This window comes from Peromyscus eremicus, chromosome 1 (genome assembly GCF_949786415.1).
Source record: "Peromyscus eremicus chromosome 1, PerEre_H2_v1, whole genome shotgun sequence".
NCBI lineage: Eukaryota > Metazoa > Chordata > Mammalia > Rodentia > Cricetidae > Peromyscus > Peromyscus eremicus.
The window spans coordinates 55,768,757-55,781,210 of record NC_081416.1 but is presented as its reverse complement, the minus strand read 5'-3'; the positions used below and the strand labels follow the sequence as shown (position 1 = coordinate 55,781,210).

The 12,454-nt window shown below is 54.7% G+C and overlaps 3 protein-coding genes across 5 annotated transcripts in view; 1 reads left to right on the top strand and 2 right to left on the bottom strand.

Annotated features, from left to right (window-relative positions):
• The window catches only part of Pc (pyruvate carboxylase), a 93,310-nt gene extending 88,637 nt beyond the window's left edge, over positions 1-4,673 (top strand). Inside the window, exons 11-21 of the mRNA XM_059263271.1 lie at positions 272-416; positions 650-739; positions 814-1,035; positions 1,374-1,530; positions 1,941-2,181; positions 2,298-2,547; positions 2,739-2,983; positions 3,073-3,252; positions 3,348-3,596; positions 3,831-3,971; positions 4,050-4,673. Of these exons, the coding sequence (XP_059119254.1) occupies positions 272-416; positions 650-739; positions 814-1,035; positions 1,374-1,530; positions 1,941-2,181; positions 2,298-2,547; positions 2,739-2,983; positions 3,073-3,252; positions 3,348-3,596; positions 3,831-3,971; positions 4,050-4,298 (2,169 nt within the window). The 3' untranslated portion in view covers positions 4,299-4,673. The remainder of the gene's footprint in view (positions 1-271; positions 417-649; positions 740-813; positions 1,036-1,373; positions 1,531-1,940; positions 2,182-2,297; positions 2,548-2,738; positions 2,984-3,072; positions 3,253-3,347; positions 3,597-3,830; positions 3,972-4,049) is intronic.
• A 1,035-nt stretch (positions 4,674-5,708) lies between these two features.
• Positions 5,709-8,851, bottom strand: Rce1 (Ras converting CAAX endopeptidase 1). Of its 3 annotated transcripts, none has more exons than XM_059263227.1 (8): positions 8,552-8,851; positions 8,312-8,414; positions 8,133-8,216; positions 7,832-7,910; positions 7,144-7,311; positions 6,950-7,021; positions 6,628-6,690; positions 5,709-6,357 (listed from the first exon to the last, which is right to left on the bottom strand). In XM_059263227.1, exons 1-8 carry the CDS (start codon positions 8,725-8,727, stop codon positions 6,122-6,124), a joined length of 981 nt encoding a protein of 326 aa, XP_059119210.1. In that variant the 5' UTR covers positions 8,728-8,851; the 3' UTR covers positions 5,709-6,121. The 3 variants fall into 3 exon arrangements, with proteins under 3 accessions (XP_059119210.1, XP_059119224.1, XP_059119217.1); XM_059263241.1 differs by having other exon boundaries at positions 6,628-6,708; positions 6,955-7,021; XM_059263234.1 differs by lacking the exon at positions 8,552-8,851 and having other exon boundaries at positions 8,133-8,212; positions 8,312-8,495.
• Top6bl (TOP6B like initiator of meiotic double strand breaks) overlaps positions 8,819-12,454 on the bottom strand; it is an 87,007-nt gene continuing 83,371 nt past the window's right edge. Inside the window, 3 exon segments of the mRNA XM_059263263.1 lie at positions 8,819-9,025; positions 9,028-9,275; positions 10,261-10,339. Of these exon segments, the coding sequence (XP_059119246.1) occupies positions 8,924-9,025; positions 9,028-9,275; positions 10,261-10,339 (429 nt within the window). The 3' untranslated portion in view covers positions 8,819-8,923.

Genomic DNA, 12,454 nt, shown 5'->3' with positions numbered 1-12,454 from the left:
GGTAAAGTGTAGTATGTGTGCTGATAAAGGAGAGGCAGAGCTAGGTTCTATGCTTTGGGGGGGTGTTAGATCTTAGTTTGTAGACCCAAGTAAGAGGGGTGGCATTGGCATATGTTCTGGGGTGAGCAAAGATGGAGGGTGTGCATCTAGACCCTGGCAACTTCAGGTATTGCCAGAAAGATGGAGATGAGGGAAGCCATAGTACTCCAGGCTAGTCTCCCCCCCAACACCCCCCAAGCTGCACAGTGACCCCTCTGCCTTTGTCTTGCAGACCAACATCCCCTTCCTGCAGAATGTCCTCAACAACCAGCAGTTCCTAGCGGGCACTGTGGACACCCAGTTCATTGATGAGAACCCTGAGCTGTTCCAGCTGCGGCCCGCCCAGAACCGGGCCCAGAAGCTGCTGCATTACCTCGGTCTGCCCACCCACTCCCTCCTGACTGTCCCTTGTCTCCCGCCCCATAGCCCTTCCTTGTTAAGGTCCTGTTCCCTCCTTTCTGCCTACATGGCCCCTAATAGGTTTCCACTGCCTGGACCCAAGAGGCCTGGGTGTCCTGGGGAGAGTCTCTATCCCAGAGTCTACCTACTCCCTGCCCTTGACTCTCACTCTGCCTAGCCTGCCTTGACATATTGCCCACTTCCTCCCCAGGACATGTCATGGTGAATGGCCCTACCACTCCAATCCCTGTCAAGGCCAGTCCCAGCCCTGTGGACCCCGTTGTTCCTGCAGTGCCTATAGGTAGGTGAGATCCATTTTTACCAACTCAAGGGGGTAAGATTGCAGGATAGGCAGCAATGTTCTTGTCTGCCTAGGCCCACCCCCAGCTGGCTTCCGAGACATCCTTCTGCGAGAGGGGCCGGAGGGCTTTGCCCGAGCTGTGCGGAATCACCAGGGGCTGCTGCTGATGGACACAACCTTCCGGGATGCCCACCAGTCACTGCTGGCCACTCGAGTGCGCACACATGATCTCAAAAAGATTGCACCCTATGTCGCCCACAGCTTCGACAGGCTCTTCAGCATGGAGAACTGGGGAGGTAGCTAGAGGAGGGCTGGGATGTTGGACAGTGCTAGCAGAAATTGAGTGCCCAACCCAGAAGGCCCAGGACACTAGGGACAGAGAGAGGCCGACAGTGAGACCATGAGGATGAAGGCTTTTGTTCCATAAGACCCAGCTCCAGCCAGCTTCTGCTGGAAAGCCCTGGGCTCGAGGCTGCGGGGGCGGATGGAGACCCTGCCCTGAGTAGTTTGAGAGGCACAAATGAGCCTGAGTTTCCCTGAGCATCGGTGCGGGGAGAGGCTGGTAGGGGCTAGAACATGAGGAACCCTGGAAGTGAGCAGGCTATGGAGTGACCGGCTTCTTGTTCCTGTCCAGGAGCCACATTTGACGTTGCCATGCGCTTCTTGTATGAGTGCCCCTGGAGGCGGCTGCAGGAGCTCCGGGAGCTCATCCCCAACATCCCGTTCCAGATGCTGCTGCGAGGGGCCAATGCTGTGGGCTACACCAATTACCCTGACAACGTGGTCTTCAAGTGAGCCTGGGTCGCCTGGGACCACACAGCAGTGGGCTCCAAAGTGTCTGACTGTGCCCTATGGGGACTAAACACAAGACTGCAGAGGCAGAGCAGGCTGGGCTTCTGGGTCCCCATGGCAGCAAACACTGAGGGAGATGACTTGTCCCAGGAATCACTGCGCAGAGGTGGGGCTAGAACCCAGGCCTTAGGGCCCTGCTCAGTGTCCCCCATCAGCTACCTTTGCCAAGAATCTTCCTAACCCTCCAGGCTCAGTCAGGCTGGACAGCTGTCAGCAACTGTCACCTCCTGGCCCCGGCTGACCTGGAAAAGGTCCTGCTCCCCTGCCAGGCCCGGCTTCATTCCCTAGGAGCTAGGAACTAGAGGAAGTGGTGCAGGTAGGGCTCAGCTGTTTTCTCCTCACCTGCCAGGTTCTGTGAGGTGGCCAAGGAGAATGGGATGGACGTCTTCCGAATCTTTGACTCCCTGAACTATTTGCCAAACATGCTGCTGGGCATGGAGGCAGCAGGCAGTGCTGGGGGCGTGGTGGAGGCTGCCATCTCATACACTGGTGATGTGGCTGACCCCAGTCGCACCAAATACTCGCTGGAATACTACATGGGCTTAGCTGAAGAACTGGTGCGAGCTGGCACACACATCCTGTGCATTAAGGTACCAGGGCTTCTCTCATCTCTCCCTCTCGCCCTCCCACCATACCCACCATGGTTGGCAACACAGAAACATGGCCACATCCCTCCTCACCATATTTCTTTCTCTTCATTTTTTAGGACATGGCGGGGCTACTGAAGCCCTCGGCCTGCACCATGCTGGTCAGCTCCCTCCGGGACCGATTCCCCGACCTTCCGCTGCACATCCACACCCATGACACATCAGGGGCAGGGGTGGCAGCCATGCTGGCCTGTGCACAAGCTGGGGCTGACGTTGTGGATGTGGCAGCAGACTCCATGTCTGGGATGACTTCACAGCCCAGCATGGGGGCCCTGGTGGCTTGTACCAAAGGGACTCCTCTGGACACAGGTAGGTGTTGTAGTCCATGGCTGTGCCCCTCTCAAAGCTGTAGCCGCAGCTGATCCCAGCAGAGCCTGCGACACAAAACCCGATGCCTCACTCTGCTCCCGCCCGCCGGGTTTGAGATGGGGTCTGGGCTAGCCCCGAGTCCTGAGGGGAGGAGCCCCTGCCAAGCTCTCCTGACTCCAGCTTCCCTGCAGAGATACCCCTGGAGCGAGTGTTTGACTACAGCGAGTACTGGGAAGGGGCTCGGGGGCTGTACTCAGCCTTTGATTGCACGGCTACCATGAAGTCTGGCAACTCCGATGTGTATGAGAACGAGATCCCAGGGGGCCAATACACCAACCTACACTTCCAGGCCCACAGCATGGGGCTTGGCTCCAAGTTCAAGGAGGTCAAGAAGGCCTATGTGGAGGCTAACCAGATGCTGGGGGACCTCATCAAGGTGAGCAAGGCCCTTATTCAACGGCCCTGTACACTACACTCCTGCCTCTGTGCCTAACATTCTTATTACCAGAGATCTCTTCCCTTCAGGTGACACCATCCTCCAAGATTGTGGGGGACCTGGCCCAGTTCATGGTGCAGAATGGGTTAAGCCGCGCAGAGGCTGAAGCCCAGGCAGAAGAGCTATCCTTCCCCCGCTCTGTGGTGGAGTTCCTGCAGGGCTACATTGGTATTCCCCATGGGGGTTTCCCCGAGCCCTTTCGCTCCAAGGTAGGGAAGGCGCTCCAAGGTAGGGAAGGCGCCTTATGGTGTGAGGCAGGGACTGAGCACAAGCACCTGGCGTGACCCTCCGCTTTGCTCCTCAGGTGCTGAAGGACCTGCCAAGAGTAGAGGGCCGGCCTGGGGCCTCCCTCCCCGCCCTGAACCTGCAGGAGCTGGAGAAGGACCTGATTGAGCGGCATGGGGAGGAGGTGACCCCAGAAGATGTCCTCTCTGCAGCCATGTACCCCGATGTCTTTGCCCAATTCAAAGACTTCACGGCCACCTTCGGCCCCCTGGATAGCCTCAACACCCGCCTCTTTCTTCAAGGACCCAAAATTGCAGAGGAGTTTGAGGTCAGTGGTTCTTGTGTTTGCTCACGCTCAGCCCCCAGGTCTACAGCAGCCCTGCTAGAGCCCCAAACCTGGTTCTCACAGCCTTGTGATCTTTAGAGCACAGATGGGCCCTGTGTGCCCGCGGCTAGGCCTCTACACGTGGAACTAAGATCCAGTGCCTAACTTCCCTGAGTCGGGGCCCAGGGCTGCTCTCCTGACTTTCTCCCCAAATCTGGTCTGCTACCATTTCTGCAGGTGGAGCTGGAACGGGGCAAGACGCTGCACATCAAGGCCCTGGCAGTGAGTGACCTGAACCGGGCTGGCCAGAGGCAGGTGTTTTTTGAACTCAACGGGCAGCTTCGCTCCATTCTGGTTAAGGACACCCAGGCAATGAAGGTACAGTGCCCCAGGGCCTGCCGGGTGGTGGGCCTGGGCCTGACCTGCTGTCTGACGTCACCTCTGTCCTGTCTGCAGGAGATGCACTTCCACCCCAAGGCTCTGAAGGATGTGAAGGGCCAGATCGGGGCCCCCATGCCTGGGAAGGTTATAGACATCAAGGTGGAGGCAGGAGCCAAGGTGGTTAAGGGCCAGCCCCTGTGTGTGCTCAGTGCCATGAAGATGGAGACTGTGGTGACTTCGCCCGTGGAGGGCACTATCCGCAAGGTTCACGTGACCAAGGACATGACACTGGAAGGCGATGACCTCATCCTAGAGATCGAGTGATCTTGCTTCCGACTGGCAGCCTGGCCAACCCTACCCAAAACCTCCCAACAGGCGCTGTGCAGCCAGGGCAGGCCCAGGCCAGCCAGGACCTGAGAGTAGGAAGACCAGGCCCTTGAGGTCCTGTCCCATGGGACACACGACCTGCGGTGGCCCGTTCCCTTTACGTCCTTTCCTTATGGGCAGGCAGTTGCTCACATACTCATCTCTTGCCAAATAAGGGTCTGCTCCTTGTGGAGACTACAGGTGTGCAGTGCAGCAGGTGGCTTTGGGACCTGGGGGAGGTGGTTTAGGGGTTCTACCTCTGGGGGTAGGGGAGACCTAATTCATAGGTCTTGGGAAATATGCTCAATAAAAGTGGCCTTCCCTTGCCCTCCACACTAGGTCATGCACAGTCTACCCCATCCCTAGTGCTGTCCCCGACCCGGGGCAGTATGGGTGGAATTCTCTCCAATTCTCATGAGATCTAGGTCAAATCTGTTTTCCTTTTTTAAAAAAAGCTTTCTGGATGTCAGGAAAGTGGACCCCTTTCTGCCCAGTGTTCTCAGGGTCTTGGCACATGACTTTGGGGGAGATGCCTAGGCTGCATCCTCTCTGGACCTCAAGATGTAAATGTACTACCTACCCTCACCTCCCAACCGCCAGCTTCTTCTACACAGGCTGGAGAAGAGCTCCGCAGGGAGGCAGGTGTGTGAGTGATACTTCCCTTCACAGCTGTATGAGTGTGGCTATGTCACAGTCACCCGGGGGGGGGGGGGGGTCCCTGGGGAATGACTACATGTCCATTTTCTCTCCTCAATCACCAGCTTCAGGAAACAGGTTTCAGAACAACCTTGAACATGGGGGACTTAAAATGATATCCACAAATTAAAAAAGAAAGCAAAAGGAAAAAAGGGCTAGCCAGGAAAACAAGGACCACTGTAGAGTGTGGTGAGCAGGTAGAAGTAGAAGACTGGGGGTCCTAAAGAATCTTGAGGTGCTGTGTTGCTTGACAAGAGTCTTTGCCATTCTCAAGGCTGTGACCTTTGTCCTGGGTGAGGCGAGGGGCAGCAGTCCAGGTAGAACCAGAAACCTCTACTCCTGGGAGATGGAGAAGAGAAGGGTCGTCTTGTGCTCTGGAGCCACCCTCCACCAGCTCACAGGGGTCAGAGCTGTGGTAGCAAAGGTGCAGACCCTACAGTAAGATGGGTTTCCACCTGGGACCTGCTAACTGAGCCACAGCTCAGGAAAGAGTGAACAGGAGCAGCTAAAAGCTCCACCCTATCCTTTGCTGTTGGGACTTGCTTGCCAGGCTCGCCGCCCAGGTTAGCAGTGTTCAAGGTGGCCAAGAGAGGAGGTGTACACACTCCCAAGGGTTGGCTTGGGCCCTCACCAAGATCCAAGTACATGGATTCCCAAAGGTTCAAGACCATGTTACCCAAGTTAAATCTCTTTAATATCCCAATACAAAGTCTTGATGCAAAAAGACAGTGAGAAAACCCTGGGAAGTTGGGAGACGGGGTTTTATAAATAAACCCACCGAGCAGCTTTTCGGAGGGGGTGAGGGGAGAGCTAAGAGAAGCCGCAGTCCAAAGAGGGATACTCGTAGGCTCTGTCCTTGTCCCCTCATGTCCGGGTGCTCTCAACCCCTCTTGGAGAGGCTGCACCCTTTGGATATCTGCTCCTTTCTCTTGGTCCCTGGGGTTCAACTAGCTCTGGCTTCAATCCCCTACAAAAATTCCTGAGATCTCGGGGACCCCAGCCAGCCCCTCCTCTGTAGTATTTCTTGATAAGGAGGGGCTGGAGAGCCCATCAAGAGTTCACTGGAGTACGCACAAGAGTGATGGTCAGGAGCACAGCAGGGTCTCTGAGGCTCCTGTTCGTTCCAAAAGCACACAAAGGGGAAGGCTGCCATAGAGCCTGGGGTCCGTCAGGGGTTGAAGCAGAAGCAGGAAGAGTCCCACACCAAGGGCATAGCCTGCCAGCAGCGGCCACTTCTGTGGATGCTCCAGGGCTGCACACACGGCAGGGAAGCCCATGTAGTTGCAGAAGGAGTGGCAGAGAACCGGCCCTATCAGGTGTCCTGGAGACAGGAGATGTGCAATGTATGAAGCAGCCCCACCTAGAGTTAGTGACCCTTGTCCCCTAAACAGGACTCAAGGACGCCCCACTCCACACATTCATGTGCCCCCATGTCATGGCCTCTGCTTCCACCCTTCAGATCTTAAAGGCTGAGGGCCCTGGCTTAGTCTGCCTCAAGGACTGGTAGAACAAACTGTCACATCCACAGTATTCCCCTTCTCCCACCCACATCTGTGGGCCCCTGGAGACCCAGGAAAAACTGAGGACCAACCTGTGCGGATGAAGAGGAAAGCCGTGTAAGCACCAAAGACAGCAGTGTAGGAGAACTGGAAGGCTGGAGATGGAGGCCGCGAGTGACCACACATGCATGCCCCCCTGCCCCAGTACTGCACATCCCATAGCCAGAGACCACCCTTTCCCCTCGGCAGTGGCTGCCTGGCCACCATCTATGGCTGTTCTCTGTACCCCACCTCCAGCGATCAGTAGTCCCCATCCCATACTTAGAGCCCCGTGTTTCCAGCCCTTTCTGTAGAGTGGCTGTCAGGGATATCACACCCCAAACCCAACTGTCCCGGGCAAGCTCCCAGGCTCACCTGCAGACAAGAAGATACTCCCCACACTGCTTTGGCGGAAACGTAGCTGCTCAATAATGTGATGAAAATGGGCTGGGAGGAAGAGGAAAACCACACTGTATTCCTCTGGCCGGCTATTTAGCTCCCCGCCTCACCCCAAGCCCCATTTTTAGACCTCATGCTGGGAACATCTTTGCTGGACCAGTTAGACTCACCAACTCCAAAAAAGAGTGGGCAGGTGAACACAGCGGGGCCCAGACCTGTGCATGGCGCTAGCATGGGCAGCATGCAAGCCCGGAACACCAGCTCCTCTGTCAAGGGTGCAATAACTTGGTTCCGTAGCCAGCGCATGTCTGTGAGGCAGCGGGCCCAAGAACGAGGGGCTAGGGCAAATATTCAGGATAAGTAATGCAATGAGTGCCTGGTTACTGGAAACAGAGACCCACCCCCTGGGGGCCCTCCCCACAGATTTATTCTGGTCAAACTCAGGTCAGGAATCCTGAGAATCAGAATGGGGAAGGGAGCAAACCTTATCAGACCTAATTACAGTGTCTTCAGATATAACTGACAACAGGAAGGGAAGCAACAGTAGATGAGGGAGTCATGGTAAATTCTGGAGACACCAAAACTTAACCAAGGCCAGTCTTTAGGGAAGCCAAAGGATGGAAAAGCAGGGGAAGGTGCTGTCTGAACCACATCAAGTACTGTTCTGGGTCCTGAGAGGCCTCCGTAAGTACCAAATTTATAAGGTACCCAGCAATATGATCCATTTTATTGCTGAAGAAACACACCCAGAGAGGTGACATCTCACCTCTTCAGTCCAGATCACACCATCTCACTGACTCCTTCCCCCAGTGTCCTGGACTGCCTGTGCCTACCTTTTTCTCAGTCTTGAAGACTCACCCAGGACAACCTTCAGCCCATCTGTCAGGTCACACGGGCAATCCATAGAGAGCTGCATCAGTGGACCCAGGAAAAGGATCTGGGGGCAGAAAAAAAGATCAAAGGAATGACTGACCACCATCCCATGACCTTGCTCACACCAGTGCCCTTGGTCAGCCTCACGAGACCTCAGGTTTCCCAGCCATGCACACCAGGGAGCTCAAGGGCCACATCCTAACTCCTGTCCACCATCTGCCAACGGCTGGCACGGGCATTGCATTGCACTAGAGACAACTAACAGGAAAAATGAAGCAGGACTCACCATAGTTAGCAGCAGGGGCAGCAGAGCTGCTGGGAAAATGCCCTCCAGCCTGAAGCCCATCAGGGTGAGCAGTGATGTGCCTGGCTGAGCCACAGGAAAAAGGGCATCAGTGATGTTCCCTCCCACAAAAAAACGTTGGATTCTTTCCCTGATTGCCCTGTGCCCCGCCTCCTTCGCACCTGGATGCCAGTGAGTTCCCTCCAGAGGAGCACGCAAAGAGGGGACAGGCTGGAGACCACCAGGACACTGGTGAAGCGCCGCTTGATGACAGCAGGGTGGTCCCTAGGAAGGGAACAGTAAGTTCAGGGGGCCTTTAGCAGCTACTCGCTGATGCGGTCCCACCCCCGTCCGGCCCAAGCTCCGCCCACAGCCCCGCCTCGCGGGGGCGCGGATTCCGGCCGCGCGCGCAGCCCCCGCACCTGGGCAGCTCGCTCTTCCACACGTAGAGGCTGCCCACATAGGAGCAGGCGAGGCTGAAGCAGGAGAACACGGACACCCAGCAGCACAGCCCGGGGCCCAGCGCGGCTGACTCGGGCTGCCGCTCCGGCCGCGACACCGACAGTAGGCGCAGCCCGTCCCCGCCCAGCGCCGCCATCACGCCCGGACCCGTGGCGCACAGCAGTGACGCGACTGCGTGGATGACGTCAGGCGGCGGCGCGAGCTGCCGGCTCCCCTGGGGCGCCCCTCCCTTTGCACTGGAGTCGATACGCTGTGCTTGCAGCAGCTTTATTGAACCCCAGAAGGCATGACACACGTGTCCCGGGCGGGCGATTAGAACCTGCGCCCCGGACTCAGCCACTCGGACAGATTGGAGACCTCCTGCAGCCACAAGTCCTGCGGGAGCAGAGGAGACAGTGGTGAGGACCCAGCGGCAGCAGCCCAGGCCCGCACCGCACCCACCCCGCGCTCGCCATAGTACCTCCAGGCCGCCGGCAGGGCTCGCCGCGTCAGCCGCCGGGACCCTGCCGTGGGCCGCTTGGGCCTGCGATCCTCTGGCATTTGGGGAGGCCACGGTGGGCTCGTGGTGGCCTGTGGCGGACTCTGGAGGGCTCAGATCCCTGGCAGGGCACAGAGCTTGCGATTCTTCCCTGCCCTGGTTGGGGCTTCTCTTGAGCTTCTTGTTTTCTGCTTGCCCGCTGGTCTCTAGGAGAAGACAAGTCCATTTCATCTTGCTCCCGCAGCTTTGTGCTAGTGCTACAGCGAGTCTTGAGGCATAGTTCTAAATGAGCTCTCCCATCCCATCCTTCCAGATGAAATCTTTCAGCGCCCGGCCTTCCGTTAGCATTCCCTCCCCCTCTTAGCTGGACCTTGATAGCGGGCATCTGCAACTTTCTGCAGATTGTGCAATATGAATTCCAAGCTCCGACTGCTTCGGGCAGAAAGCACCTCAGTCTCTCTGGTATTGTACGAGGCAGTTGCTACAGAGGCAGCTTTTTGTTGTTGATATTTAAATAGGCTCTCATGTAACCAAGGCTGGCCTTAAACTGATCATCCAGTTTCTATCTCTCAAGCGCTGGGATTACAGACACGAGTCAACATGCTTTAGCACAGTGATTCTCAACCTGTGGGTTACAACCCCTTTGGGTCAAACCGCCCTGACACAGGGGTTGCATATCAGGTATTTAATTATGATTCATAACAGTAGCAAAATTACAGTTATGAAGTAGCAATAAAAATTTTTTGGTGGGGGGGGTCACAACATGAGGGTTGCATTGCAGCTTTAGGAAGGTTGAGAACTGCTGTTAGCTTATCCATAACAGGTCCATTTGTGGAAGGGGAGAGGAATCAAACTCAGGTCTTGTCAAACAGGCAAGCACTCTGCCACTGAGCTACACCCCCAGCCACTCGGGCGCAAATTTACAGTGTCTGCCTTGGCATATTCCTCCTGGGCAGGTCCTGGCAATGTCGGCCAACAAATGCACCTTTCTTTAGAAAAAGCTAATGTGCACACACTAGTAAGTACACCGCACAGACTTCTAGTAGGAATACATGCTGCTGCCCAAGACCCAACCAGTCCCAGCAGGTGGCGGCATAGCCAAAGTGCAGCAGGATAGTTGGCCCTCTCCAAGCCATGGTTTTTACTTCTCTGCTTTAAGCCCAGGGCTCACCCAAAAACCTGGAGCCTTACCTACAAGAGACTCGGAGCCGATATTCTCATGCCAGCCTTCGGTACTCTGGGCAGAATGCCTTTTCTCTGGAGTCGGGTGCTTTAACAATTAGAAATTCCAAGTGAGTTTTACAGAAGTCTGAATAAGCCGTAGGAGACATGTGTGCCTGGTGGCTTGATTGATTTATAAGGATGTTCTTCACCTGGAACTCTCTCTTCCTCCTAACTCAGCAGTCTCTACTTGGCCTCCAACTTTCAAAGCATCCTGCTTCTGTGGACCCTTGGGAACTCACACTCTAGCCATTCCCAGCATGTCTGTTCTTCCCTGAACTTCAGATACCTGCTGCCAGTCTGCCTCGTCTCAGGCTCTGAAGTATGGCACTGTTCATCATTTTACGTGCATGTGTCCATCTTTCTACTCAAGATTTATTTTTACATATCTGTGAGTACCTATGTGAATTACATGTGGACATATGTACTTGTCAGAGGCCAAGAGAGGGCGTCAGGGCCCCCGGAATTGGAGTTACATGTTTGGGAGCTTCTGATGTGAGTGCTGGAACATGAGTCTGAGCAAGAGCAGCATGGTCCCTCTTAAACACAGCCATTTCTCCAGCCCCTCTTTATGTAGTACTGGCTGTCAGGAACTGATGGGCAGATCAGGCTAGGCGCAAACTCACAGAGATCCTCCTGCCTTTGCTTCTTGAGTGCTGGGATTAAAGGGGTATATAATAATGCTTGGCCATGTCTATTTTAAAATAAATAATTTTTTTTTGGGGGGGAGGAACAGGGTCTGACCTTGAATGTCTGGTCATCTGTCTCTCCATATATATACATAATTAAAAAGAAATCTTGAAAAACGATGAAAAACGAGTCCTTACATAGCTCAAAAGGTGCAGGAGAGCTCCAGGTACAACCCCAGCACTACATAAAGCGGCATAGTAGCACACACACGTAATCCCAGCACACAGGAGATGGAGGCAGGATGAGTTCAAGATCATCCTCGCTATATAGGAAGAGAAAGGCCACAGAAAGATATAGTTCTTAGATGCACGAGACCCTGCCTCCAAAGCAACAACAAAACCCCCACCTGCAATTTCTACTTCAAAGAACACCATGGGGAGAGTGTAAAGTAAAACAAGAACTGGAGAGAGTGGGCTGAGGCTTGAGTGAGAGGGAGGCTGGGGCTAACTGCAGTTCAGTGGGCACAGGCTTGTTTTCAGTGGGATGGAGGTGTCCTGGAGTTTGGTGGAAGGGGGGACACAGCACCTTTAAAGTTGCACGCTTTAAAATAAATAATAAATCTTAGGCAGGGGTGGTGTATGCCTTTAATACCAGCACTCGGGAGGCAGAGGCAGGTGGATCTCTTGAGTTTGAGACCAGCCTGGTCTACAGAGTAAGTTCCAGGACAGGCAGGGCTACACAGAGAAACTATCTCAAAAAACAACAACAAAAAGGTAATCTTAGCTAAGAACTACATCACAGTAAGGTACATACATTCTAATACACTGCTTCCCTCCCTTCCTCCCCCCTTGAAACAGTCTCACTAAGCAGCTCTGGCTGTCATGGGACTCACTATGTAGGCCAGGCTGGCCTCTGTCTCCCAAGTGCTGGGGTATAAAGTGTGCACTACCATACCTGGCATCCTCATTAAAATGTTTTATGTTATAGAAGCTATGCAGTTACAGTCACCACTCATCATTTCTGGGGATGGGTTCCACGATCTCCCCCCATATACCAAAAATCCTTAGAGGTGTGTGCCACCATAGCTGGCCTACATTGTTTATTTCTTTCTTTATTTTATTTTATTTTTGAGGCAGGGTTTCTCTGTGTAGTTTTGGTTCCTGTCCTGGATCTCACTCTGTAGACCAGGCTGGCCTCGAACTCACAGAGATCCGCCTGGCTCTGCCTCCCGAGTGCTGGGATTAAAGGCGTGCCTATGCCACCACTGTCCAGCTCCCACATCGTTTATTAACACCAGTTCTAACTTGATAATTACATTCCCAGGAACACACGAAGGACGAAGATAGCCCCCAGACACAGTGCAGTTTCAGTTTGCTCTAGCCTGGGAAATCTTGTGTAGCAGACACGTCTTTCTCCTTTTAGAAACTGGTCTTACAGAGGGATGACCCACCTGAGGTGGGTAGCACTGTGAGAGCCTTGCATACCCGTCCATGTCTGGGCCCCCCGAGAGGCAGGCTAGTCCTCAAACTACAGC

What these genes read in the sequence shown, in the direction of transcription:
- Rce1 (XM_059263241.1), bottom strand. Translation starts at nt 8,727, where the DNA reads ATGGCGGCGCTGGGCGGGGACGGGCTGCGCCTACTGTCGGTGTCGCGG. An exon ending in TGCCCCTGCTGCTAACTATG is followed by an intron (nt 7,911 to 8,132) that starts GTGAGTCCTGCT and finishes TTCTGCCCCCAG; the next exon opens with ATCCTTTTCCTGGGTCCACT. An exon ending in TTTCCTCTTCATCCGCACAG is followed by an intron (nt 6,358 to 6,627) that starts GTTGGTCCTCAG and finishes TCCTGTCTCCAG; the next exon opens with GACACCTGATAGGGCCGGTT.